At 32.2% G+C, this 26,924-nt stretch overlaps 4 protein-coding genes across 5 annotated transcripts; all 4 read right to left on the reverse strand.

Moving 5' to 3' along the window:
- Nucleotides 1-1,590: 1,590 nt before the first annotated feature.
- Nucleotides 1,591-4,266, reverse strand: LOC140842304 (protein DEHYDRATION-INDUCED 19 homolog 3-like). 2 transcript variants are annotated; one of them, XM_073210087.1, is made up of 6 exons: nt 4,119-4,242; nt 4,004-4,084; nt 3,732-3,910; nt 3,120-3,197; nt 2,726-2,985; nt 1,591-1,987 (listed from the first exon to the last, which is right to left on the reverse strand). In XM_073210087.1, exons 2-6 carry the CDS (start codon nt 4,050-4,052, stop codon nt 1,891-1,893), a joined length of 663 nt encoding a protein of 220 aa, XP_073066188.1. In that variant the 5' UTR covers nt 4,053-4,084; nt 4,119-4,242; the 3' UTR covers nt 1,591-1,890. The 2 variants fall into 2 exon arrangements, with proteins under 2 accessions (XP_073066188.1, XP_073066187.1); XM_073210086.1 differs by having other exon boundaries at nt 4,004-4,266.
- A 2,074-nt stretch (nt 4,267-6,340) lies between these two features.
- LOC140803651 (uncharacterized) lies at nt 6,341-6,763 on the reverse strand. Its single transcript, XM_073159552.1, has one exon. The coding sequence runs from the start codon at nt 6,761-6,763 to the stop codon at nt 6,341-6,343; it is 423 nt and encodes a 140-aa protein (XP_073015653.1).
- Nucleotides 6,764-13,851: 7,088 nt separating this feature from the next.
- LOC140803547 (GATA transcription factor 15-like) lies at nt 13,852-14,902 on the reverse strand. The gene is made up of 3 exons (XM_073159457.1): nt 14,644-14,902; nt 14,431-14,538; nt 13,852-14,341 (listed from the first exon to the last, which is right to left on the reverse strand). The coding sequence occupies exons 1-3, from the start codon at nt 14,662-14,664 to the stop codon at nt 14,075-14,077; spliced, it is 396 nt and encodes a 131-aa protein (XP_073015558.1). The 5' UTR covers nt 14,665-14,902; the 3' UTR covers nt 13,852-14,074.
- A 1,589-nt stretch (nt 14,903-16,491) lies between these two features.
- On the reverse strand, nt 16,492-20,731 carry LOC140842305 (importin subunit alpha-like). The gene is made up of 11 exons (XM_073210088.1): nt 20,352-20,731; nt 19,934-20,030; nt 19,712-19,803; nt 19,477-19,608; nt 19,195-19,380; nt 18,925-19,088; nt 18,697-18,775; nt 17,621-17,749; nt 17,406-17,533; nt 16,951-17,325; nt 16,492-16,858 (listed from the first exon to the last, which is right to left on the reverse strand). Exons 1-10 carry the CDS (start codon nt 20,559-20,561, stop codon nt 16,953-16,955), a joined length of 1,590 nt encoding a protein of 529 aa, XP_073066189.1. The 5' UTR covers nt 20,562-20,731; the 3' UTR covers nt 16,492-16,858; nt 16,951-16,952.
- Between the last annotated feature and the right edge of the window lie 6,193 nt (nt 20,732-26,924).

Raw genomic sequence — 26,924 nt, forward strand, 5'->3', positions numbered from 1 at the left:
AATTTGTGAGACAACTTGTTTTGGTACAATATTTCTAATAATTTGAAAAACAAAGCTTGAGGCTTTTTCAGTGGCATCCAATTACCCAATGAATTCGTTTATTTATGTCAACTACTTGGTTTGTTACGTTATTGTAAAAATGCTTATTTTCTTGGTAGATGAGATCCTATCAATGTGGGCACTATCTTCACTTCATTTTAATGGGTAAGATCTTGCTTAACATACAATTTAAAAAAAAAAGTGGGTCCTATATATGCATGGTCAAATCTTGATCATCCATCCTATCATGGGGACAATCCCACATGGGTAAGATGAAATAATCATGTTTTTTCTTGGAGTAATGTATCGTGGTTATTGGTTGATGTTTTATCTCAGTAATTTGCTAGATATATTTGCAGCAAAAGCACATGTGAAATATCGAAAATGCATACTTCGTCCTCATGAAAATTAAATAGACATCTTAGCCTTTGAATTTTTATAAAAAAATGTTTTTTTCGGGTACTCGACTAATAAAGTGGATTACATGGAGTGTTTTCATATCTAGGGGATATCAGTTCATCCATTCTTGAATTGTACCAAATATTTCCCTATGATCATTGACGATCCACCATTTGAGCTAAGGTCGCATAATATGTCCTTATTCATACTGTTGTACTTAAGTTGTGTCAACTCCCATGATACACATATGGAGGTTAGACATTTACCACTTATAATAATGCATTAGGCGAAGATGGTGTTGTAAAAAGCCATTTACGTGCTCTATTAACATCGAATCCTTATCGAATTGGACGAAATAGTACTTGATTAAGCCATAATCATATCTAACTTATGCAAATGTCACCCTGTTAGACAACTAATAATGTGACCAAGTGTACATCGAACGTTTAATAATCATATCTAACTAGATCCGTTTAGTTTTAACATATATAATCTGGAAAAAAGTTTTAATATCGATAACTGATAAGTGCAAGTTTTGCACTTAAATAGCAATAAGAATCCAAATGAATTACGCTAGTTTTCAACAGAATTGTGTGTGGTTTTGTTTAAAAGATAATGGAGATGTTTAAAATATGAGATAAGACTAAGAAGATAAAGAATGAAGAGTCCAATGAGTAAAAGATGTGTAAAAAGGTTGAGTTTTGGCACCTCGGCGCCTGATCATAGGCACCTAAACGCCGAATTATGGAAAAAACAAGGCTAAAATTCTTGGCTTCAGCACCTCAGCACGAGACCACGACGCCTTAGCTCCAATGACCGATAAAAGAGACATCTCTGCAAGAAGGATTATAATCAATTGCCATAGAATAATGAGAGAATAAAAAATTAATAAACTCTCATGGGTATAATTTAAATTTAATCTTATAATTATTAGTCGCAATTAATTTTAATTTTTTTTGAAAATCTCAAATTTGAATTACCATATAACATACAACATCTTTTTAATATTTACGAATTACGAGACTGAAATTATTACATACTCTAAAAAATAATGCAATCTGAATTGACCTACAAAAACTCATAAAATTGTGATTAGAAATAAGAAGAAGAAGAAGAAGAAGAATTATTCAGAGTTAAGACAACCCGAAAAAGGAAAAAGGAAATAGCTTATAACAGCAAATAAAGTGAACACTGACCTGACTTGACCTAAAAAGGCTTTACAGAAAGCACATAAGCCTTAAATACTATCACTATCATAATAACTGCGAACCCAGTACAAAAGTTGAAAAACTCTAGTCTAATCCTATATATATATTCAGTTGGGACTTGGAAGTGCACGATATTTGGTCAAGTTCACTGAGATTGAGATGTCAATGAACAAAGGAGACCATGGTTTTCTTCGTTAGTACGAGGCACCAGACAGTGAAAGCCACTTTCATGCTCCCCGTGCCGTCATAAGTCGTCAAAAATGGTGGATAACATTAATTCCTGTAAAAATCCACTCCTAGCCATCTCATTTCTTCTCTCAGTCGACAGAGTTGATTGTATTCTGCAATCATGAGAAGTGTGGGAAAAAAAATGCCACAGACAATATTAGATCAATGAATTAACATCTTTTCAGAAACAGCTTGAAGCGGATCATAAGAAGGCTCAATGAAATCAAATTCAGGATTACAACAAAGACACCCATGTAGAGATAACTCAAATGTACTCTCATGGGAACAAAAAGCATTTTCATATGGCTCTTCTCCATTAACAGAAAGGAAAAGATCATAGCTGAATGAAATGTTTCCTATTTCATGTAAGATTTCAAAATGGAAAAGTTGGAATGGAGTAAATTACAGTTTTCCACCTAAACCACTCTGTGTTCTTCAATATCTCGAAGAGAGAAGTGAGCCATACAACCTGACATGCACCACATATACCACGAAGATTAAATTTTAATGATGCAAATACTTTTGTAACAAACTCAAGGACACATTGATGGCAGTGCCACACAACCTAGTGATGCTACGGCACCATTTACTAAAAAACAGCACAAATTGGAAACATGTCCATCTGGCAAGGTGTTATGACTAACTGATAATTAACATAACATCTGAACTAACACATTTACTCAATTACCAGCTCACGCGTGACTGGTTATATTCACAATAAAGATGGACACAACTCACAAACACATATAAAAAAGAATTGCCCATAACTCAATTCTAATTGGAACAAAAAGCATCAAGCTGGTTAAATATTGGTTGATTGAATTGGGAAAGAAAAATAATATTTTCCTTACCTCTCCAAAGAATCAACATTTGAACTTTGCCTTCTTGAGCTAGCCTCAGTTGAGGAAGCAGATTCAATGGTTCTAGGTCTATAAGCAGGTTGTGGACTGTTCACGAATGACAAAATCACGGAATCAGCTGCTGCCTCAGAAGAAGAATCAACCAAAGAGGACTCCTTAATGCTTCGCAAATGCCTCTCCTGCAGCTCTTTCCTGAATAAAAGAATTGTTGATCTGGAGCGAGAACTACGGTGCTTCTTATTGCAGAGGGCGTAAAATTTGAAGTTAAAGTTAACACCAGAAGACAACTTAATCAGGGTATCAATATCAACAACAGAATAACCACAGATAGGAAATCCCGCCACAAATAAAGATCAAATTAGTGCATGTATTATTCAAAGGATATTTTTAAAATACTCTCGTGCTGTGTGATTACATGTGAAGCCATGTTTATTCCCACCCTTGTAGCACAAAAAGGACATATCTGCAAACAGAAATATGATCATGATGGAAACATACATTCCAAAGAAACCTAAGGATAAAGTAGCTAGATGCAGAGTTAGAAATAGATTTCAGTGACATTTCGAAAAATTCATGACATCGTTGGACTCAAACTTTCATCTGCTGTCCACCAAGCAACATATCAATCAAACTAAACTTTGAATCTCCTGACAATGCAGAAACCATACTCTTAACACTAGTAGAGATTAGAGGAATACGTCTCTCCTTTTCTTTACCCTTCTCCCCACCATGCTATTTGTGTCAATCGAAACATGCTTACAAAATACTGCTACATGCTTGCCCCGTTCCCTCCTCTCTTAACCTATGTTCACACCTTAAAATTTAAATGCGAAACGTCCAAGTTAAGTAAGACAAAAAGATTCCCAGCTAATTTCATCAATAAATAACTAGCTATTATCATCTGTAAAATAATTATCCTACCTTTCTACACTACTAAATAGAACTGAGATAATATCAACAGAAATTCAACAAAAAAACAAATAAATCTTTGAATTACCCCGGGTTTAACCTCCACACGATGGTCGGCATCGATGTGGCAGCACAATCCGAGGACATCAAAATCCTCGATACAAAAGGGGCAAGCCAATTCATCCGATTTCTCTCCGTTTTCAGCGTCGTTGACTTCTTCGTCCTCGTACTCCCCCTCCGTTTCCTCTCCCTCTTCATTGTAATCATCTATCAAATCGACAATCAATAAAAAAAAAATCAAAATAGTAAAATTAATAAAGATTGAATAAGATGGACCGTATCCGAATTTTATCCACTAACCCATGCAGCGATTGGAATAAAAGGAACCCCCGTAAAACCGATCGCCCATGGATCAATTTGATTATATTATTCCAATCAAACCTCTTCAAGAAAAAATATAATAGACCCAAGAAACGATTTAGACAAAGGGAACAAAAATTTAATTAGGGTTTTCAAGAACAGTATTTCCCCAATTCTCCGTCGATAGATAAGCAGAGAAGAGGACGGCAGGAGGAGTAGGGTTTTTTTTAAAATAAAAATAAAAACAATTTAAAAATTAGTGCATTGTGGTTGAAAAGTTTACAATAGCAGGTCAATTTGCTCCAGATTTTTATTTTTTAATATTTTTATATAAAAATGGAAAACAATTTTGAAGGGGGAAAAAACACCAGGCCGGCCATTTTTTTTCAATCTTATCGAGGTGTTAGGGTTTGTGAATCCGAGCATCTCAATTATTATTTTTTATTTTATGGAAGAACCCAGTTTGTGAATGGTTCTTCAATAATTTTTTTCGATTTTATTTAAAAATATTGGGTTGTGATATATTCGACCATCAATCATTTTTTTATAGTTTATTGAGATCTCCCGAAATAACAATTAACTTTTTAATTTTGTAGTCTCGTTCGTTAAAATTGATTTTTCAATAATAGGTATTTTGGGAGACGATCTCACGAATCTTTATCTATGAGACAGGTCAATCGTATCGATACTAACAATAAAAATAATACTCAAAGTATAAAAAATAATCGGAACGGAAACATTGAATTGGGTCAATTATTCGGATCTTTACTTGACCAAAGCTGGTAGATCGTAGTTACTTTTCCGTAACAGACTCAACAAATTTTTATTAACAAGAGTAAAAACTTTATTTAATTAAAATAAGAAAGCTCGCGAAAATATGCATTTTTTTAATTAATATAGGAATTTGACATTAGTGGATAAGGCATACATTTTTCGTACACTCAAAAAATACAACAGAAACATATAGTCGTCGTAAAATTAAAAAAAAATTAATGGTTAGCCCTCTGGACCGCTAGCCCCATGTGATAATAATGTCTTTAGTGATATTTTCTTTAATATTTATATTATATTAAATGAAATAAATTATACAATATGATTGTTGAGATATCTTCAAATATATTCTATTGGTTTGGTTTGAAATTAGAATGAAAAATTTGATTATCTAAGTACATTTTTTATGTTTTAATGTCAAATACACTCTTAACATGATCATGATTTCAATCACATGAATTTTATTTGAAATCCTCACACATCCAAATCTATCGATAATAAACGTAAAATTTTTTTCAATATGTAATTCGTCGATACTAGCATTTCAACTTTGTCGTTATGCTTTATCCATGTCATATACAATAGGAAAAATCATATTTTTGGTATTGTAACTTGTAAATTTTTTATTTTTTGTGTTATGTTGCTCGTCAATTTACGGTTTAGTCCTCAAATATGCAATTTTGATAAAGTCTAGCCATTTTTAATTGAAATGATGATGTATAAATGGAAATTGTCGGCGTGTAAAATGTCATGTTACAACTCTGGTAAAAAAATATTAAAATAAAAATATTAGTTTATATATATATATATATATATATATATATATATATATATATATATATTTATAGATAAATAAATGCTCTGGATACACCATCACACTTTTATACCCACCAAATTTTCACCAATCAACCGTCAAATTTATTGGTCTGAATTCTGAAATCTGCATGCATGCACGCATATCAATTACGGTCTCATAATTTCAATCGATGACGGAGCGACGGATTAACAATATTGTCAATTAAAAAGCAGCAACCCAACTTGAAGTGACCCAAATTGAAGAGGCACAGCAAGTTATCCCCAAGCCTAAACCAAACAGACAGGGGACAGATACAGCAGATCTCGCCATGGGAGGCGTGACAAAGTTAACCACGAAAGAAGTCACTTTTTTTTTTCCTGTTTTGTTTCTTGCTGCCAAAGTTAAAAAGATGAAGATATATAATTGTAAAGAACTCTTTGATGAATATATGGAGTACTTGTTCTTGTTACGAGTTTGGCACAGACTGGAAGTGTTTGTTTCGAATCATATCACTCTTTAATTTATTGAATCAAGCGATGCATGGATATGTTTTTTCCATTTTCGTCTTGCACCACACCTCCGATTTGGAGGAAGCTCCAAAATTGTTATATTTATTTAACATAATATTAGATTCAACAGGACTGGACCGGACCGTAAGGCCCTAAACCACAACCTGTGCTGAATGAATCACTTTTTCATTTCTTTCAAACACGTGAATGCATTTTGCAATGGTACAAATTCATAAGGAATGTTCGCAGATTCGGTCAAGTTTACCCTCTGCGATCAACGCCGCCTCTCGGAGGCACCAACGGCCCTTGCGCCGCGACAATGGACTTGTAGATCTCCGCTATCATCCCTTCGTCGTACTCCTTCATCGGCAACCTCCCGAACCCGTTCCCTATCATCCGCGTGCTGGCGATTCTCAGCATCATATCCACGTAAGCGTCTCGCATCCGGAGTATAAATTTCTTCGGCGAGAACCGGAGTTTCAGCTCCACCGGCGGCGCCAGTTTGATCCTCCAGAATCTCCAGCAGCTGGTAGATCCATTAGCAGCACCGGAACCAAGTTTCAGCACTCGCATTCGCAGTTTTCTTTTCCGTCTGGAATAGGAATTCAGCCGCGTGTATCCCTTCCTCCGCCAAGACCTTCTTCCTCCGTTGAGTAAATTTGTCGAGTCCCTTTCCATTTCCATATCTTCTGATTTTTTTGGGTATACTTTACTGAGTGCATTTAACGATATGATATGGTGGGAAAAAAGTGAAAGTTTTTACTATATGGAAACAGAAGACAGTTGGGAGTAGGCTGTTTAATGTTTCAATAATTTTCATGTATGGAAATGATAGGTAGGAGCTGGAAAATTTAGTTGAAGTGAAACATTATTCCAAAAGGTGAAATCGCTCGGGCGCCCCTCACACCCTGTCCGATGGGTATGTGAGAGGAGGTAAATCATGGTAACCTGACCTACCAGCAGTGGCTAGACCCGTGCTCACCGCGCACAAGGAGCCTCCCCCCTACGTCGAAGGGAGTTACTCCCACACTGCCGCTTGCGAGACTCGATCCTTAGTCATTATTCCAAGATGTCACCACTGCTAGCCAGTCAGGCTAAGCCCATGCGGGCGTTGAAGTGAAACATTACATATCCATAATCATAGTAACAAAATATTCAAAAAATTTAAATTACAGTGAGACAGATCGACATGATAACAACATATTGGACATATAAATAATGAGTAGGTTTCTTGTAACACGATTTCACGAATTTTTATCTGTACGACGGATTAATCTTAACGATATTCACAATAAAAAGTAATACTCTTAGCATAAAAAGTAATAATTTTACATGAAAGACTCAAATAAAAGATCTGTAAGATCGTTTCACATAAATTTTTATTATAAATACAATATTCAACGTTGTGTCATCGTGTCATTGCAAAATGTAAAAAAAAGATAGTATATGAAGTGAATTTTATTATCTTAGAATCTACTTTTGACTTGTTGGATGTTCAAAAATCAAATGTACTAATATTGCTATTTCTCCTAATAAAAAAAGAGTTCATTTGAAATTTGAATAGGTGCTTCATGATTTAATTTTGTGGCTGTTTAATGATTGCATTCAAAAACTGAATTGTTTTCTACAGTGGTGTTGAATTATTTGGAATTGAAATTGATTTATATGCAGTTAATTTGCTCAGTGTCCTGTCCGCACGTACTCATACTTTAATTAATTAATTATTGTTGGTGCCCAAGTCTACTGCCCGTCACCGAAGCATTAAAGCGGCCATTAGTTTGGAGTAGCCGATTCATTATGACATTTATTGATTTATTCATTTATAGAGTAGGGTTTTTTAGTGTGAAATTTGTTGAATAGAATGAAAAATAATATTTTTAATATAAAAATATAAATAAAATTTGAGAAATCATCTCACGGATAATTTTGATGAAATTAATCTTCATCATATTATTTGTTATTACATATATATATATATATATATATATATATATATGACGTGATCGACTCGTCTCATTGACGTAGATTTGTGAGATCGTCTCATTGGATATCTAGTCAAAAAATTAATATTTTTTCACGAGTTGAGTCGACTTGGAAATCTGTCTAATAAACGAGTTGGAGATCCATCTCATAAAAATATCCGATGAGACACCTCACAATATTTTTTTTTTATGTCGGTTTTTTTAATTATACACTGAACAACCTTTTCCGTGTTAATCTTACTTCAAATTAAGCCTTGTTCTTCAACGTATTATTGACCGAACTGATATGATTATCGGATAAAAGAGAAGATCGGATAATACCTTTTGTCTCTCGATGTTCAAGTTATATATTTATCTGATATTATTATTATTATTATTATTATTATTATTATTATTATTATTATTATTATTATTATTATCTCTTTCACATTCTTCTCTGAAGAATTTTCTGCTCCCAATATTTCATATATAATTTAATTACGACATTATTTGTATTACTAGATCTTTCACTTTATCCCCTCTTTTTTTAAATTTTTACTGTGTTGATCACTATATGTTTAAAAATTTTACGGAGCACATATGTTAATTAATCATTAGTTTATGTTTTATCTTTCTTTATATCGGAACATTAATTCTCATTAATTTGCATATTTTAAGGTAAAAGTTTTGTGTGCGGGTGTAGCGCTTTAGGTCCTAAATAATTGTTAAAACCTAAAAGGTAATTAACATCCAAACAATGTTTATAGTCGGCTACTACACAAAAACTTATGTGAAACGATCTTACTGGTCAATTTTGTGATATAGATATTCTTTTTAGGTCGTTCATTAAAAAATATTATTTTTTATTATAAGTAGGACGTGATTAACCTGTCTCACGAATAAATATATGTGAAATTGTCTCACAAAAGACCTACTCCGACTACTAATACTCTGTTGCTCTCTCGAGGTATTCAGAAATGGAACCAACTCAAAAAACCGAATAAACCACGTGATTTTTACTCGATCATGGTTTGGTTCCATATTTAAATTAAATAATCCGAATTAAATCGAACTAATATGATGATTGATACTATGTGATTTTTTTTTTCAAAAAAAAAAAATTATCTTCTAATTACGCACGTAAATAAACAAGAATAAATTCGTCTAGAACAAATGTTGTAGCTAGCATTTGATATTTTTATTGTTTTCTTAAAACTATTTATTTTTATTTACTATTTTATAAGAGATATTTGTATGATATGGGTGATAATGAAGATATATATTCTCAGTATCAAAATCTTTTGAATAATTTCATAGAATATAACCAGTCCTCACTTGATTTTTTTTTGTTAAAAAAAGTTACATTATATTTTATGGTGAACTAACATTAAATGCAGCCCATGAATATTGAAACATGAAACGATTTTTATCCTAATTCCAAGATATTTTTATCATAAATTTCCCCAAATATTATATTATTCATACTTCAAGAAATAATGCGAAGGAAATTAGAATCATGTACGACGAAATGTCCATTTGCATCAATTTATTTAATCTTCTACTTTTGATATCATTACACACATTGTAAACAACTTGAAATCAATATATATGAAGTTTAATTTTTCCCTAAAAAGAAAGAGAATTTTGTATTCAAACTGGGAAAAAAATATTTAGTTAAAATCTCACGATATAATGATTGTAAATATCGATGTTGTGATATATGGATATACCTTTAGTATTATAAAAAATTCAAAAGCTATTAATTAACTAGATAACAATTTGATTTATTAAATGGAATAGAATCCAATGTATGCAATATTTGGTCCTTAATTTTCATCACTTGGCAAATAAATTTCTTTGCAAAAACTTGTGTGACACGATCTCACGAGTCGTAATTTGTGAGACAAATATTTTATTTGAGTCATCTATAAAAAAATATTACTTATTATTTTAATAATATTATTTTTTATTGTGAATATCGGTTTTGTTGACCCGTCTCACAGACAAATATTCAAGAGACATATTCTAAATCTTTACCTATGCAACCGAAAACATCACACCTATTTGAATTTATGCGACATAAAAACATCACATAAATTGAAGCAGATGATTTCATTTTATAGTATATTGCCCCCAAATATTATATACGGATATATAATATCTTCAAACCATTTTAACTTATATTTTGATTTATGATAAAGTAAAAATAAAGATCTCGACATTACAAATAGCCCACATATATATACGAACAAATCAAGCTATTTATTGTGGTATAAAATAATATTCTTCACAAAGCTTGTAAAGCTTCGTGTAATGGTTAAAATCTATGTACGATACATGAAATCTGGTTGTCTTTAAAGTTTTAACCAAGCTTCTTCTTTGTTAATTACAAATCTATATTCTAAATTGATGTGATTAAGTTATTGAGCATCAACGAGATACATTGGTAATAACTAAGATTGTAACCTTTCCAATAAACGAAATTTAATATGCAAATTTCATATACATGAAACAGTTACAGAATTATATAAAGAAATGAGTAGGTCTCTTGTGAGACAGTCTCACGAATTTTTATATGTGAGACGAGTCAACCCTACCGATATTTACAATAAAAAGTAATACTTTTAGCATAAAAAATAATTTTTTTTTATGGATGACCCAAATAAGATATCCGTCTCACAAAATATGACCCGTGTATAGGGACGAATCCAGGAATAAGAGTTTGTGGGAGCTTGAACTCAATATGATAAGTTATATATTATTAAAAATAAATTACATTATATCGTTCAACGAAGTTGTGTCCTACGAGATTTTAAAAAAATTCATGGAACGACTAAGTTGATGGGTTTTTTAAAAATAAAATAAGAAGAAAATTATTAAATTTGTTGGAAAAGTAATTTATGAATTATATTAAAAAATAAAATACAGAATGCAAGAAGTCATTAAGAAAAATATGATATGCTAACATGTATCTTAGGAAGATGGACCGAATCTCAGGATTTAGGAAGAACAAATAAATGAGCAACTACTCCAACAAAAAAAGAACCCCAAATTTTGTGAAGATTGCGTGAAAATTAGGAGAAGATGCGGCTGGGCTGGGCCATTGAAATTTTAACTTAAGTGTTTAAAAAAAAGTGGGCTGAGCTACAACCCAGTATAGCTCATGTGTATATCTGTCTCTGTGACATTCTCACAGAAGTTTTTTCCTAAATAAATATATATTTTCCATATGTATATAGATTTATTACCCTTTTTCATTAGGAATGGAGCAGCTTCGGATGGTTTTAACACGCTCGTACGTCTTTATCTCTTCAGAAAAATTTACATAGATGTTACTATGTTATATGGAAACATAATTTATATTTAAAAAATCTTGAAAATTTACCAAAATATACTGAAGTTGGCTCTTGGCATATCTTTTTCTTTTCTTCTGTTTTTTTTGCATTTATTTATTATTTCGACCAAGTGAAGACATGACGTCGGATATTATAAATAAATATTTCGGCTAAATAAAGTTTAAAAATAAAATAAAAAAGCCGGAACACTTTAGGCTAGCATATCATTAATTATTACAGGCAGATTACTCCCGTGATTTTTTTTAATGAAATTACTTCTATTAAATTAGGTAAAAAGAAGAGTACCAATACAGGTACACGGGATATCCCTAGACTAAAACACAAAGACATAGTTCTTAACGTCATACTACATACTACACGTCGTCTATGACATATATCGCACTCGGAATAAAACGATAAATTAAAATCTTGATCTTCTTAATAATATTTTCAACTTCCGGCTTTTCATTTTCAAAAATTGCCTTGTTCCTCGAATTCCAAACATGGTATATCGTAGCTGCTAGTGCCATACATCTCATCTTGTTAATCATTGAGTTGCCTCGGTAAACACCTCGAAAAGCTTTGAGGACAGCCGTTGCCGATCCCATACCTTTCTTCATGTCCAACCAATCTCGAACCCCATCTCATATCTTCTTCGAAAACCTGCACCTGAAATAAATGTGGTCGTTGGACTCCTGTGCATCACTACACAACACACATGAATTATCCAGAACAAACCCAAGTCTATCCCGAGTAAGAAACTTAGCGTGTGCAAAGAGCCAAAGCGCAAACCGGTGCTTAGGTAGAATAAGGAGATCATTGGATGCAAACACTGGTAGCGTCTTATTAATCAAAAAATATTGCTGGGCACGTGAATAATGTTCCCACAATTAACTAGCAATCTCTCTATATATTAACAACGGCGATTGCTTTTTTGGAGTGTACGATTTTTTTTTCCCAAGAGAACAGAGAATTTATAGAATGGGATCCTTTCTCTCTTCTTGTTTTCAATTGTTTTGGTTCGTTGCATGATTTCACGTCGACTATATCAACCTGGAAAACAACAAATTACGACCTGACAACCTGCGAAATGTGCTACTGATCTTGCGACAACCCGTGTTAACCTATTGTCTCTCCGCCGCCGCTGCAAGTGCCATCAGCACCGCCACATTATTACCACCTCCTGTCATGGGAACCAACTGTCCTCCGCCACCAATGCCACCCCACCAATACTACCGGAGCTCAATTACTGTCCACCGCCTTCACCACCCAGTAGTACTAGTGGACAGTGGTGGTAAGGGAGTTTACTACTTCTCACCGCCTCCTCCCACCGAACCCACATATTTTCCACCACTTTACGATGCGTCACCGCAAAACGTCCCCTATTCGTGGCCCAACCCTACATTCCACTATTTACCTTTCTCTTACTTCTACCCTCCTTCACGTGGCATCCCCATCTCGCATTCGGCGAAGCTTAATATCCACCCTTAAATCTCCGCTTCACTTGTCATCTTCTTCTGTCTTTTATTCATCACATTAGTATTCACAAAATTACAGTCTACATGTACTGTCTGAAGTTAATTATCTCTAAAAGCTCGCTCCTAATTATATTCTTTCCGTATTCGGTTTCATGTTTGACTATTAGTTTTCAGGTTCATTCGTTAAGATTGCAGCAGAGACATAGCTCCAATAAAGAAGAGAGAGACGAAAAGTAAATCTTGGATGGAAAGCAAGTGGAATTCTGATTCAATTAAAATTTCAACCACGTATTTTTCAAAAACTCCTAAGCTATTTATCGTCTATTCTTCATAAAAATCACGTACATGGTACATGTAAACCATATTGTGACCTGTTATGGAATTTTATATATAGATACTAATGGACTAGCGCGTTTTGCAACTTTTCCGACTCATTTTCTTGGTTTCTAAAATAAATGACAGGACGAAGAGTTCGGCACGCCACTATTCAAACATTGTATTGTATTTTACGTAATATGTAATTTTTTTGTTCTTATTTCAGCTATTTCATATCGTGTGTGCGCTCGATATCCTTTATGCGCGGGTTCTTGCAGCATGGGGGGAGCACGGAAGGTGTTTGCGAATCATTTTCGACGTCTTTGTGGACAATGTTATTGAAACTTATTGTGTTTGGAAGCTCAATTATCCACAGTACAAAACTATCTAACTCTATGGTCTATGTGACTCGTTTTGATGTGTGTCTATCGTGTGCTATTCAAAGTTTGATTTGGGTTTGACTCCATGCCGTTGAGAAACCGAGTAAAATGCAGTAATAATTCAAAAAATAATAATTTAAAGCATTCACCCTACTAGTCACAAACACGACCAAACAATCATATTCATATGGTTAGTGATTACATAACTTGTCCAAATTCTTACTAATTTTTAAGGGTAAGAAATCACACATCCAATCATCAAAATCCAAACTAGAAAAATGAAAGGAGAAAAAGAACCGGAGATACCCCACTAATCAATTAGCATAAAACTAAGAATCTGTTACATCTAAACGCTAAATCTTGTTAGAAAATTGATTTTGATTCCTCAGATCTCCAAAGATCTAAAGATTTCCCAAATAATCAATTAGCATAAAACTAAGAATCCATTGCATCTAAACATTAAATATTGTTATAAAATTTCATCTCTTTTTTCAAACTATGAAGATTTTCGAGACCATGGGTACCGCTAAGCATAAACAGATCCGTAGGAGAGAGCCATCAACAGTATGGCCGCTTGCTCTTCCTCCCTCAACTTGCTCAACATCTTGCCCGACCTCTGTAACACGACTTCGCTCCCCGAAGCCATAAATCGCATTTTCAAAATCTCTCTAACTCCATTACGGCGATTGACAGAGGTCCGCTTCTTCTTCTTGTGGGCACTTCTTCCAGTATCCAAACCCATCAGCTGTCGTCTCTTCTTATTGTGTTTGATCCCACAAGCATTACACAGAGACTGGATACAAGCACTCCAGAAGAATCAATAAACCCGGAAAAAAAATTAAAAGGTAGAAAAAATCAAACGATTGCGTGATTTTTGTTCACCTTGGGCCCCTCCGGGCCGCCTCTCCAGAGTGGAGTTCTTGTAGTGCGACAGCCGCTGCAGCATTTCACCGAACACCTGTCGCTGTTTCGCTCATCGGAATCTTGCTTCTGAAAAATCGGTTCACAGAACAAGGGGGACTGTTAGTTTGCAAGATTTAATCCACAGAAAGGGTAAAAAAAATGGTGAAAAAACTACAGTCGTTTACTCCTCACCTCATCCTCTTTCAGATCCATACCAACAAGCAGGTTGTTACTTCTTGAACACCAAAAGCTCAACAAAAAGCCAAAAAAGAAACCCACTAGACAGTATGTTATACAGGATCAAAGAACGATATATTGAGAAAAAGGACGAAGTAAACAGGAAATGGAGATCGGACTCGATCGATCAGAGGTGCCGTTATCTCTACTTACGATAGAATATAATATGATAATTAAAAAAAAAATCCCAACAGAGAATCTAGTGGACTCTGTTCAGTCTACAACAAACCCTAGAGAGGCCTAGCTGACTCTAGAATTCCTCCTGAGATTGACCATAATGCCCCTCGTGCGTTTCAAATTTCAGGGTTTCCGTCGAGCAATCTCGGCCGTTCGTTCCTGATTCTCCCAGATGAGGAAATATTTTGAAAGATCATGATTTGAACACACATTAATTACGCTACATCTTACAAGTCATATTTTATTTTAGAATAAATTAATAATCTTTTATGAAAATGAGGTTAGTCAAAAAATCATATTATCCGATTTTGAATGCCTTAGCTTCTCATATAATTCTCACTCCACCAACAAATGAACATAAAACGAAAGAATACGACCATTATATATATATATATATATATATATATATATATATATATATATATTTTTTTTTGAGTCTGTTGGCATGCCAGACAGAAATTGATCACTCTTTCTCAATGCTTATTGTTTCTAAGACAATAAAATATAGTTGTTCTTTTTTTTGTGTGTATAAAATTGTCAGTTAGCAATGTGGTCCAAACTCCAAGTGCAGCTATTTAATCATATTTATACTATATGATAAATATTATTAAGCAAATTATTGCTGTGGCCTTTTTGTCAGTTATTACCAAATAATGAACCAAGTAGTTAAGATTCCCCCAAACATACCTTGGCAGTTGCAAACGAAAGTCCCTTGTGCTTATTAAATGAAGTAAAATTGCAATTTTTATGAGAAATGCATGAAAAATGAAAATATTTATTAATTTATCAGTAGAAATATAAATTTTTATGCAATATTTCCAAAGTTGTTAGTTCAAGAGATTTGAAACATAGAAATGTCTAATTTCTAATTAAATCATTTTAACATGTTTCTTATCTTATTAAAAATTTATTGAATTTTAGATTATTTTCCTTTGGTTATAACTAGAATGATGGATTTCAAATCCAATGCTAAACCTTTCATACTCACAGACAATTAAAAAAAAATGGATACTTTACAATCTGACAAAAAAAAAGACGAGCAGAAAAGTTGATCAGGAATCAGCTAAGCTAGCCTAAAGTAGCTGTGGCTTCCATCGATAAAATATACTGTCGTTTTGACTTTTGTGTTCTTCGGACACTTTTAAATTACAATGATAATTTGAATCCGTTTCGCGGGGCAATCGGATCTTCTGTAATTGGTTTTTGAAAATTATTGCTTAAAATTATGTAGTGATTCTAACGATCTTGAAAAAATTTCGAATTTCCTTTTCTTAATCAAAACTTTTGTATAACTTGAGATACAAGATTTAAATATCTTTTTTCCCCTAAAACAAAGCAACTTAATAGAAACTTATATTTGGAAGTGTATCAGAAACTCAGAATCCAACCCATAACCAACAAGGGAAGAAGACCAAAAGGCCCGCCATTGCATTATTCAACTTGCTGCATTGCGATCCCCTGTTAAAATGGGAAAATGGACCAGGTTTTTCGAGATTGTTTTTTTGGGAAAAATAGAAAATCCAAACCAACAATTCATTCTGTTGTAGAAAACAAAAACATCATATCTTCACCTTCAAAAATAAATAAATAGATAAAACATTATTCACTCACGTTCACAAGCATCGGTCAAGGAAAAATGCACAGACCCAAATGTATTATAAACCAGTACATTCACAAATATGACGCGTTCCTTCAACCTCTTATCCCGCATAACATATAATGTGACCTCCATGAAATACAGTATATAAATAGGATCACTCAATCTGTAATGACAAAATACTCAACAAAGAGTGTACCCAAAATAAGACAAGAGACCTCAAAAATGTAAAAAAACGATATTATCGTTTAACCTGTGTGATCAAACCCACACGACCATCTTTATTCTTCACGCAAAATATCGGCACCATAAACCATACAGACCGTCGTCCCACCAGACTTCGACTCCTCAGCCGCATCTCCATCAGTACTTCAACTCTCAAGAGCCAAGAAATTCCTGTACATTCTCTCGAACATGTTACAACAACCATTTCAGAGTACGATTATGCATATCATATTCAGCACACATAATGAAAAACTTGAGGCTACCTTCAGCCAAATTTGAATCCTCCAGATGGAACAGGAAGTTCACCACCTCCAAAGTTGAAACCAGATTGGGGACCATCACTAGATACCAGCTGCTCGTCGTCTTCTTCTAACCAATATGTTTCAAGTATCTTTACCGCCTTCTCGTAAATTTCGTTGTTATCGTGGCTCTGAAGATTTTCAATCTTCTCTAGCCCTTCCGCATCATCAATCATCTGGGCAAAGACATTCACATCTCCCGTGTCACCCATGTTCCTCTCAGCTTCTCCAACCTTCAGGATGTTCTCAAGACCTTCCAAGCAGACTGTGACGATTCTTGGGTCGGGAGAAACCAGAAGATCGCACAATGGCTTTATACAGCCCTCGCGTACTAGAAACCTGCCAAACAAGTTTGAAATCATCTTCAATCAAAATATGCAACAATATATAGAATAACAGAATGGAGGCAAAATATATACTTGATTTGGTCGCTAGTTCCGCCAGAAGTGGCATTAGATATAGCCCAAGCAGCCTCTTTCTTTATTTCAAACTCGGCATTTTGAAGTAAAAGAACGAGGGGGGAAATTATGCCAGCTTCAATCACAGCCTGCTCGTTCAAATGACAGCTTCAATAACTCACTATATTACTAAGTGGAAAGATTAAAGAAAAACAATCCCACAATTTTCAGCGAACCTGAATTTGATCCCTATTTCCAGCAGTGATGTTTGAGACAGTCCAACAAGCTTCCTTCTTGATGCTTTTCTTATAATTTTGCATCAACAAGCTAAGTAAGCAAGGAAGAGCCATGTTCTGAATGATGACCTGCACATCATTAAAAGAAAAGTTGAGTTAGAAAAAAACTTAATTACAAAATCCGACAGTCAGCGTCAAAATTAACAGTGTAATTGCAACATCAAGTTTCATCTCAAAATTTCTACAGAGTACTTTTAACTCATATAAGGATAGTAGAAGAGCAGTGCATCAAAGCCCAACACTGACATCAACAAACTAAAATTAAGTTTCACCAAAAGTAAAAATCCAACCTCAACCTCATTTTATTCAATATATAGAGGGAAATCACAATTGAGAACATCCTTTTCTAGTAAAGAGTTCTGACATCTGCAGAGTTTCTAAATCACGACAGCACATCAAGACACATCTTTATACCTCTTGGAACCACAAAATTATTTGAAATGAGACAAAAGCTCAACGAGGATTTGTAAAATTCATTAAATTTGTTTGAAACGACAAATAAAATTCAATGAGAATCTGTATTTTTTCAGGCAGAGATTTAAAGCTGATACTTCTGGGACTATATCGTCGAATAGATTACAAACACCTGCCCATTAATAAAGCTGTATATCAGTCTATTCAATTAACATCAAGATAATCATATACCTCATTTTTAAAAATACACCTCTAGTACTCGATATCTCAAAATGGAAAATTATATAATCAGCGACTTTTGTGTTATTTGAAGTACAACTGATTTATAAAATACCGAGCCCCAAATATCCTCTGTATTCAACCATTGAAAAATGACACATTATGAAGAAACCACACAAACCAATAAATTATTTAACCTATATGGACATCACAAACAGGGAATCCCACAATTTAGAAAACATACAAAGAAGTGAATTAACGGCAACGCCCTTGCATAAGAGACAAAACAAGCAGAAAAGGCCACTCATCATCCCCTAATGAATTCACATAAATGAACTAGACAATTTTTTAGTCAAGGAAAAAGTAGCAGTTCAACTACATACCTGAGTCTGCAAATCGTCGCCTGTCACAATATTACCCACAGTTCGCAGCGCAGGGATCAGAACAGATGGTGAGGGATGGCTACAAAACCCAAAAGGCCAAACCAAAAAGGGGTGAAACAAAAATAATGATGCAAAACACTGCGAGTCTACTGAGACCTCTAAATATTTCACAACCAAACAACATAAATATCTGATTTCTGAACAATGTCATATAACTGCATCACTCACAGTAAAAGCTCAACCAGACGAGGGCATACACCAGCCTCTATCACAGCTTGAATTTTATCATTCGTGCCATCAGAGAGATAAGAAAGTGCCCAGCATGCATCTGTGAGGACTTCTTCATCATTTGTATGTATAAGATGAGCAAGTGCAGGGAGGGCTGGTTTCACCTGCCCAGGGATTCCAGATGACATACATTCAAATTCAATTGTGTATATGAGAAGAAACTATTACAACAAAGCATCACAACAAGCTAATAGAACTAGAAAGGCATACCTGATCAAACCGGGGTTGTGGTTTTCCCCGACAAAAGTTTGACAGTGTCCATGTTGCATTTCGCAACATGGATAATTTAACTTCATCATTAAATTGAGCCAATAAGGGCATCAAAGCTCCATAACCAAGGACAAGATCACGACACTTTGGTGAATCACCCGCAACATTTCCTAAAGCCCATACAGCCTACGAAAGATTATTAAGCATTGATTCCAGAATCACTTGATTAAACTGGCTAGACAGTTTAATGAAGAATAGAGCAATTCATTTTGCAACATGTACCTGTTCTCGAACATCATCACTTGGAGAACTAAGAAGTTTCACAAAAATAGGAACGGCACCATGATCTATCACAACCTTAGTATTATCAGACGTCCCCGATGCAATGTTTGTGAGAGCCCACGCTGCCTCAAACTAGGTCAAAAAGTCATTACAGGACCAAAAAGATGGATACATTCAACACTTAAAATAAAAAAAAAAAGCAGCACCAACAAAAACAATGAGACCAAAATCTTACCTGAAGCTGTGGGTAGTCCTCTCTTGCGAGAAACTCAACAAACCGTGGAACAACTCCAGACTGAATCACCTCATCAATTGGTGGATTCCTTTCTGTCAAAAAAAAATTCCTATAAAACGCCAAATTGACACAAACAAAAGAGAATTATCTAACAAACAAGATGTGCGAGGAAAAGAAAGAAAGAAAACCCTGATTCGGGCCGTAAACCCTGATTTTTTTTACCTATAGAAAGAAGTTTACGAGCCTGAGTTGTGGCCTCGAGTTGTAATGCTCTATCGTTTGACCAAATTCCAGCCACCATTGCTGGAAGACTCTCCAACTGAACATATATAACAAGTAAACATTTTTAATTTAATAAAGAAGTAAACCTTGAACGAATCAGCATACAAACAGCATGGTTAAAGACACAAATACATAGTTGTGGTACTTCAACATAACATCAATCCTATATAATTGGCATATTCACGAATAATGAATGTCGAGCGAAAAGATTAAATTTTACACTCAAGTCATAATACTAAATTCTACAAAGACGAGTTATTGATAGCCGCAGATCGATCGATCAATCCAACCGAGTCGATTGGAAAGCATAGGGGTTACTCAAAATTGAGCTCATACATGACCGATTATCAATTAATACCTTTTTATCGAGCTGCGGTACATCGACCGTAGGCTGCAATTGCTGAGCTTGAAGCCCCTCGCGTCTCTTCTTCAGCAAACTCTCCTCCCTCTTATTCTTCCGGATCTCCACCATGTTATCCTCTCGCCGCCTTCGACCCTCTTCCGCGTCCACCGCCACCTTGTACCTACTCCGGCGAACCTCCGTCCTCGCGCTCGGCCTCAACGACATCGTTCTTCTCGATCCAACCAAAAACCAAAATAAAAAATCACAGAAATTAAAACCTACAAGATGCAGTTATTTCTCGTTTATGCTCCAGATTAAATCGAAGAATCAAGCAATAATTTTGGGTACGGATGATAAATTAGAGAATTTTTTTGATTTGTACTTCATAGGCGCAAGTCCAGATATTTAAACAGTACATAAGCAGTTCCAACTACCGAATACTCCACCGACTTTAAAACGGGCCTGGATTCTTTAAACAAATGGGCATAATTGTGGCCCATAAAATCTCATGTTAAAATAATCAATGGGCTTCTCATTTAAATTTCCAGTACAATAATTCAAAAACAGCTATTATTTTAGGTTGAGTTTGGATTGGAGAATTTAAAATTACATGTGTTTTATTTGAATGTGATGAATATTCGAGTAGATTTCAAATTCATTTTATTTTAAGTAGTGTTCTAAAAATCCCTGTCTAGGACCGTCTAGGCGATTTTAGGATAGTTGAAGAGGCACCATATTAATCGACCGTCTGGCTGGACGTTTAAGTTTAATATCAATATATTATGTTGGAAAAATGTTGAAAAAATTTAAATTTCATTGTACAACGGTTGTAGTAAAGTAGTAAACTGATGTGGATGATTCATATATAAAAATTTATTAATATATATTTATTATTACAATTTTAAATTTTATAATAATATATATTTCATATACAAACATAATACTCATGAACCATTTAATGAATTTAAGCTTTAAAAAAAACCGTCCAGGCCCCGCTTAGGTAACCGCCCGCCTATCGCTTTTTAGAAAACTGATTTTAAGTTATGTAATATCAATAATAATTGTGGTAGAGTAAATATATACATTTAAGAACGACGTCGTTTGAAATTCATTTATCAAATACAAATACGCAAATCAAATACTACCATCCAAACTAAACACATATATTTTTATATTACTAGAATAGTGCACGTGCGTTGCACGTGAAAACGATTTTATTCGAGATAAAATTAGTTGATATAATAAATAAACATGAAAATTATATTTTTTATAAACTCATATTAATTACATATATGAAATTTACATGTTTTCACATGCTTATTTTAAATAATTTACTTTCCGTTATGTAATTTTTTTTGTTATTTCTGTGTACACGTCAAGTTTTAATAACAAGTACGGATATCGTCCGACAAAACTTGATATATTACAAATTTACATTAAAAACAATTCTTTAATTAACTTGAACAAAAACTTGAATAAATTAATAAACTAAATTGAAATTAAAATAAAAGAATGAAACAAACACAATTTAAATAATTTAAATTAAAATAATTAATAAACGACTGTTCAAATATCGGTTAATGCACATATCAATTCTTAAGCAATGCTTTTGAAGGAATTCATTATTTTATCAATATACTATGTCAAATTATATTTAACTATGTCATTTTTTTATTTAATAATTGCAATTGCAACAATGAATGGTGGATTTCTCTAGCATTCGTTTTTTAGTCTATGATGATCAGCATGTACTCAATCTCATATGTTGTTAGGACCGGCTAGCTATTTAGAGGGGGTGAATGAATACCTGTTAAAACTTTCGGTATTATTGGTTTGAGCTAACAAAATACAATCGCTTTATCTCAACTCAGTTGAGTTACAAGTCAACAAGGTAAAATATATGCGCAGAAAAAGAAATGTGTTCAAATTTGAACCAAATAGATACTAACACAATAATCGGTAGATGCAGTTATCCCAATGTCAAAAATATTCATGATGTTCAGTAGTTTTTTGTTGATGAAAATACTGTTAAACAACCAATTCAAGCTGATTTTGATGGAGAAAATGGAGAAGAAATGCAGCATCCTTTGGAGAATGCATAATATGTAGAGTACAAGCAACAATCAATAATTAATCAACATATTTCAGTCAATGAGATAGAAAATAAATAAGATCTCAACGATTTAAAAGAAGAGCAATATGGATGACAAATTATGAGGTAACTGGTAATAACTAAATTTAAGATTAATTTGTTCATTTTGCTCTATTTTCTTATTGTGATCCAGTAGCTTTCGAAGAAGGTGTCAAAGAATCAAAATAGCAAAAGGCAATGGATGCTAAAATCACATTCATCGATAAAAATAAAACTTGGGAACTCATCGAGCTTCCAAAAGGTCAAAAAACGATATGTGAAGTAGATTTACAAGAGTAAATTGAAAGAAAATGGAAAGCCGACAAATTCAAAGCACCGTTGGTAGCAAAAGATTACAAATAAGAGTTTGGAGTCGGTTATATAGAAATATTTACTCATTTGTAAGACATGATACGATCAGATTGGTAATTGCCTTATTAGCACAATATTCATGGTCTATCTTCTATTTGGTTGTGAAATCGACGTTCTTACATGGAGACTCAGAAGAACATATATGTATCCATCAACCTCCTTGTTATATTAAGTTGGAAATGAGCATAAAGTGTATAAATTGAAAAAAAACTTTGTACAAAATTGAAGATGAATGAAAAATCTCATTGTTTGTTTATATGTTAATGATCTTATATTCTCTTAAAATGATAGTGTCATGTTTGAAAAATTTAAGAAGTCCATGATGGTTGAGTTTGATATGTAGGATCTTGGCAAGATGCATCATTTTCTTGGTATGAAGTAGTTCAATCTACTTATGAGATTTTTATTTCACAAAAAAAACGTGTTCAAAAAGTTTTGTGCATATTTAATATGAAGAAATGCAATTCTGCAAGTACTCCCGTAGACTATGGTTTGAAGCTAACAAAAATTTGTGAAGGAAAGAAGATTGACAACACATTTTACAAGCAAATTGTTAGAAGCTTAATGTAGTATTTGACAGCAACAATGTCGGATATTATGTATTCTTTCAGTCTCATAAGCAGATACATTGAGAATCCTACAGAAATGCATTTTTAAGCTGTTAAGAGGATTTTATGATGCCGACAACGAACACAAGAACTTGGTCTCTACTATAAGAAAGGAGAACAATTAGATTTGAAGGAGATCGAGATTATAGAAAAAGAACTTAAGGATATGATTTTTTTCTTAGATCAAGTGGTTGTTCCATGCACTTCGAAGAAACAATCAATTGTTACTTTATCAACCATTGAAGCTAAATTTGTTGCATCAACTTCACGTGCATGTCAAGCTTTTTGGTTGAGAAAAATTCTCGAAGAGCTTAAATTCAATAATCATGATCATTTTGCAATTTATTGTGATAATAGTTCAGCCATAAAACTATCAAAGAATCTAGTCCTCTATGGAAGAAGCAAGCTCATTGATGTGAAATATCAATTTTAAGTGACCTCACAAAGAATGAAACAATTGATCTCATCTATTGCAAAAGTGAAAACCAAGTAGCTAACATGTTTATCAAGTCCCTGAAACTGCCTGCATTTCATAAACTAAGGGAGCTACTTGGTATTAGCATACTACAAAACAAATTTGAGGGATGATGTTCTTATTAAGCCGATGTTTACCTTATCGGTTTAAGAGAGATATTATTGAATTGTTAAAGGTTTGCCGAAGTACTTAGTTATCTGTCTTGTCAAATAAAATCTGTTAGTCATTGTTTAATATTAACAAAGTATTACAGAAAATAATTATTTTAGCATATTTGTTATTTCATGGTTTAGTGGTCAAATATTGTTGCTATTTTTATGGTTTTTTTCATATGTGTATTTGCCTATAAAAGGCTCATTGCTGAATAAATAAAATATATAACAGAAAACAAAATTCTTCTCTTTGTTTGATTTATATTTTATTCTTTGAACCACTAACCACAAATCTATATGTTCATTTAACTTGAAGTTTAAAAAATACATTTCGAACCATTTTTGCTTATAAAACGTATATGTTTATTTGGCTTGAAGTTTAAAAAATTAAGTTTGAACTATTTTTTGTTATGAAACATAGAAAATATACCTTTAAAAAATATTAATAGTAGCCTAATTTTTCATGTGAAAGAATGCATAATCAAAAAATATGTAAGAAATATTAATAGCATTCAAATTTTTTATTTGAAATAATGCATAGTTATGTATCAATTAAATAAATAAATAAACTAAATTAAATTAAAAATATATCAATTATTAACGTATCAATTAAATAAATAAAATAAATTAAATTAAAAATATATCAATTATTAACTAATAATTGGGAAAATAATGCATAATGATGTATCAATCTATCAATTAAATTAATTAACTTTATTTAACTTGAAGTTTAAAAAATTAAGTTTGAACCTCTAACTAAAAATTAATATGTTCATTTAACTTAAATTTTAAAAATTAAGAACATACATTAATCATATATAAATCAATCAAATCAACAAACTTTAGAGCAATATTATATGAGTATGTTCATTTTAATAAGTCGGTGGAATCACAATACATTATTATTATTATTATTACAAAAAATTAAGGACTAAAATTATTCACATCGTGATGACCTCACAATTATTTCAAATACAATAAAGCACCATTATATACAAATATTTATTTAAGCTAAATTTAAATATTGAAACCATATGCAAATCAAATATTAGATCACCAAAAATGTATGGATGAGTGTTATAGATAAATATAAATGAGATAATGACATATTTATATATTCATTTAACTTTAAGCCAAAAAAATTAAGTATGAATCATTTTTTTGTTAAAAAAATAGAAAATATATTATATGTTTAAAAAATACTAACCACAAATTTATATGTTTATTTAAATTGAAGTTTAATAAATACATTTTAAATTATTTTTGGTTATAAAACATATATGTTTATTTAATTTGAAGTTTGAAAAATTAAGTCTGAACCGGCCCGCTAACAAAAAATTTATATGTTCATGTAACTTGAAGTTTAAAAAATTAAGTCCTTACCATTTTTTGTTATAAAACATAGAAAATATATTAAAAAATAGAAAAATTTATTGTAGGTTTAAAAAATACTAACCATAAATTTATATATATGTTCATTTAACTTAAAGTTTAAAAAATAAAGTTTGAACTATTTTTAGTATAAAACATATATGTTTTTTTAACTTGAAGTTTTAAAAATTAAATCCGAACCGCTAACCAAAAATTTATATGTTTATGTATTTGAAGTTTAAAAAAACATAGAAAATATATTAAATAAATAAAAAAAATATTGTAGGTTAAAAAAATACTAACCATATATTTATATGTTCATTTAAATTGAAGTTTAAAAAATAAAGTTTGAACTATTTTTAGTTATAAAACATATATGTTTTTTTAATTTGAATTAAGTCCGAATCGCTAACCAAAAATTTATTTATCTTGAAGTTTAAAAAATGAAGTCTGAACCGCTAACCAAAAATTTATATGTTCATGTAACTTGAAGTTTAAAAAATTAAGTTCGAACCATTTTTCGTTATAAAACATAGAAAATATATTAAAAAATAGAAAATTTATTTTAGGTTTAAAAAATACTACCATAAATTTATATGTTCATTTCACTTGAAGTTTAAAAAATAAAGTTTGAAGTATTTTTAATTATAAAACATATATGTTTTTTTTTTTAATTTGAAGTTTTAAAAAATTAAATTCGAACCGCTAACCAAAAATTTATATGTACATGTAACTTGAGGTTTACTAACCATAAATTTATTCGTTCATTTAAATTGAAGTTTAAAAAATAAAGTTTGAATTATTTTTATTTATAAAACATCTATGTTTTTTTTAACTTAAAGTTTAAAAAATTAATTCCGAACCGCTAATCAAAAATGTATATGTTCATGTAACTTGAAGTTTACTAACCATAAATGTATATATTCATTTAAATCGAAGTTTAAAAAATAAAGTTGAACTATTTTTATTTATAAAACATATATGTTTTTTTAAACTTAAAGTTTAAAAAATTAAGTTCGAATTGTTAATAAAAAAATTATATATATATATATGTTTATTTAACTTGAAGTTTAAAAAATAAAGTTTGAACTATTTTTAGGTATAAAACATATATGTTTTTTTAACTTGAAGTCTTAAAAATTAAATTCGAACCGCTAATCAAAAATTTATATGTTCATGTAACATGAAATTTAAAAGAATAAAATGTATTAATTAAACAAATTAGATAATTAGATAAGAAAATTGAAAAGTCACCTAAATAAGACATTAATTAAGTAAAAGTTGGAAAAGGATAAACAAGTAAAATCACAATTCAAACTCATATATTTATAATAGTATAGATATAGATATAGATATAGATATAGATTACCGTCTCAAACATACATACATCCATCCATGATTTATCCATATATTCCGTGTCCTAAAGAAGGCAGCAGCAGCCGTGGAAGAGAAGCTATAGTCTGTCGCGAACTCACACCG

This window comes from Primulina eburnea, chromosome 10 (assembly GCF_022965805.1).
Source record: "Primulina eburnea isolate SZY01 chromosome 10, ASM2296580v1, whole genome shotgun sequence".
In the NCBI taxonomy this organism is placed as follows: Eukaryota; Viridiplantae; Streptophyta; class Magnoliopsida; order Lamiales; family Gesneriaceae; genus Primulina; species Primulina eburnea.

Bases quoted from the DNA above. Each gene is read 5' to 3' on its own strand.
- LOC140842304 (XM_073210086.1), bottom strand. From the start codon at position 4,052: ATGGGCGATCGGTTTTACGGGGGTTCCTTTTATTCCAATCGCTGCATG. The intron at 3,198-3,731 runs GTAATTCAAAGA...TTCTGTTTGCAG, and splicing joins GTGTGGAGGTTAAACCCGGG to ATATGTCCTTTTTGTGCTAC. The intron at 1,988-2,725 runs GTAAGGAAAATA...TCATGATTGCAG, and splicing joins AATGTTGATTCTTTGGAGAG to AATACAATCAACTCTGTCGA.
- LOC140842305 (XM_073210088.1), bottom strand. From the start codon at position 20,561: ATGTCGTTGAGGCCGAGCGCGAGGACGGAGGTTCGCCGGAGTAGGTAC. The intron at 17,750-18,696 runs GTATGTAGTTGA...AATGATGTGCAG, and splicing joins GCGACGATTTGCAGACTCAG to GTCATCATTCAGAACATGGC. The intron at 17,326-17,405 runs GTATATATTTTG...CTTGTTTGGCAG, and splicing joins GGAACTAGCGACCAAATCAA to GTTTCTAGTACGCGAGGGCT.
- LOC140803547 (XM_073159457.1), bottom strand. From the start codon at position 14,664: ATGGATCTGAAAGAGGATGAG. The intron at 14,539-14,643 runs GTGAGGAGTAAA...CCGATTTTTCAG, and splicing joins TGGATCTGAAAGAGGATGAG to AAGCAAGATTCCGATGAGCG. The intron at 14,342-14,430 runs GTGAACAAAAAT...GCTTGTATCCAG, and splicing joins GCGGCCCGGAGGGGCCCAAG to TCTCTGTGTAATGCTTGTGG.
- LOC140803651 (XM_073159552.1), bottom strand. From the start codon at position 6,763: ATGGAAATGGAAAGGGACTCGACAAATTTACTCAACGGAGGAAGAAGG.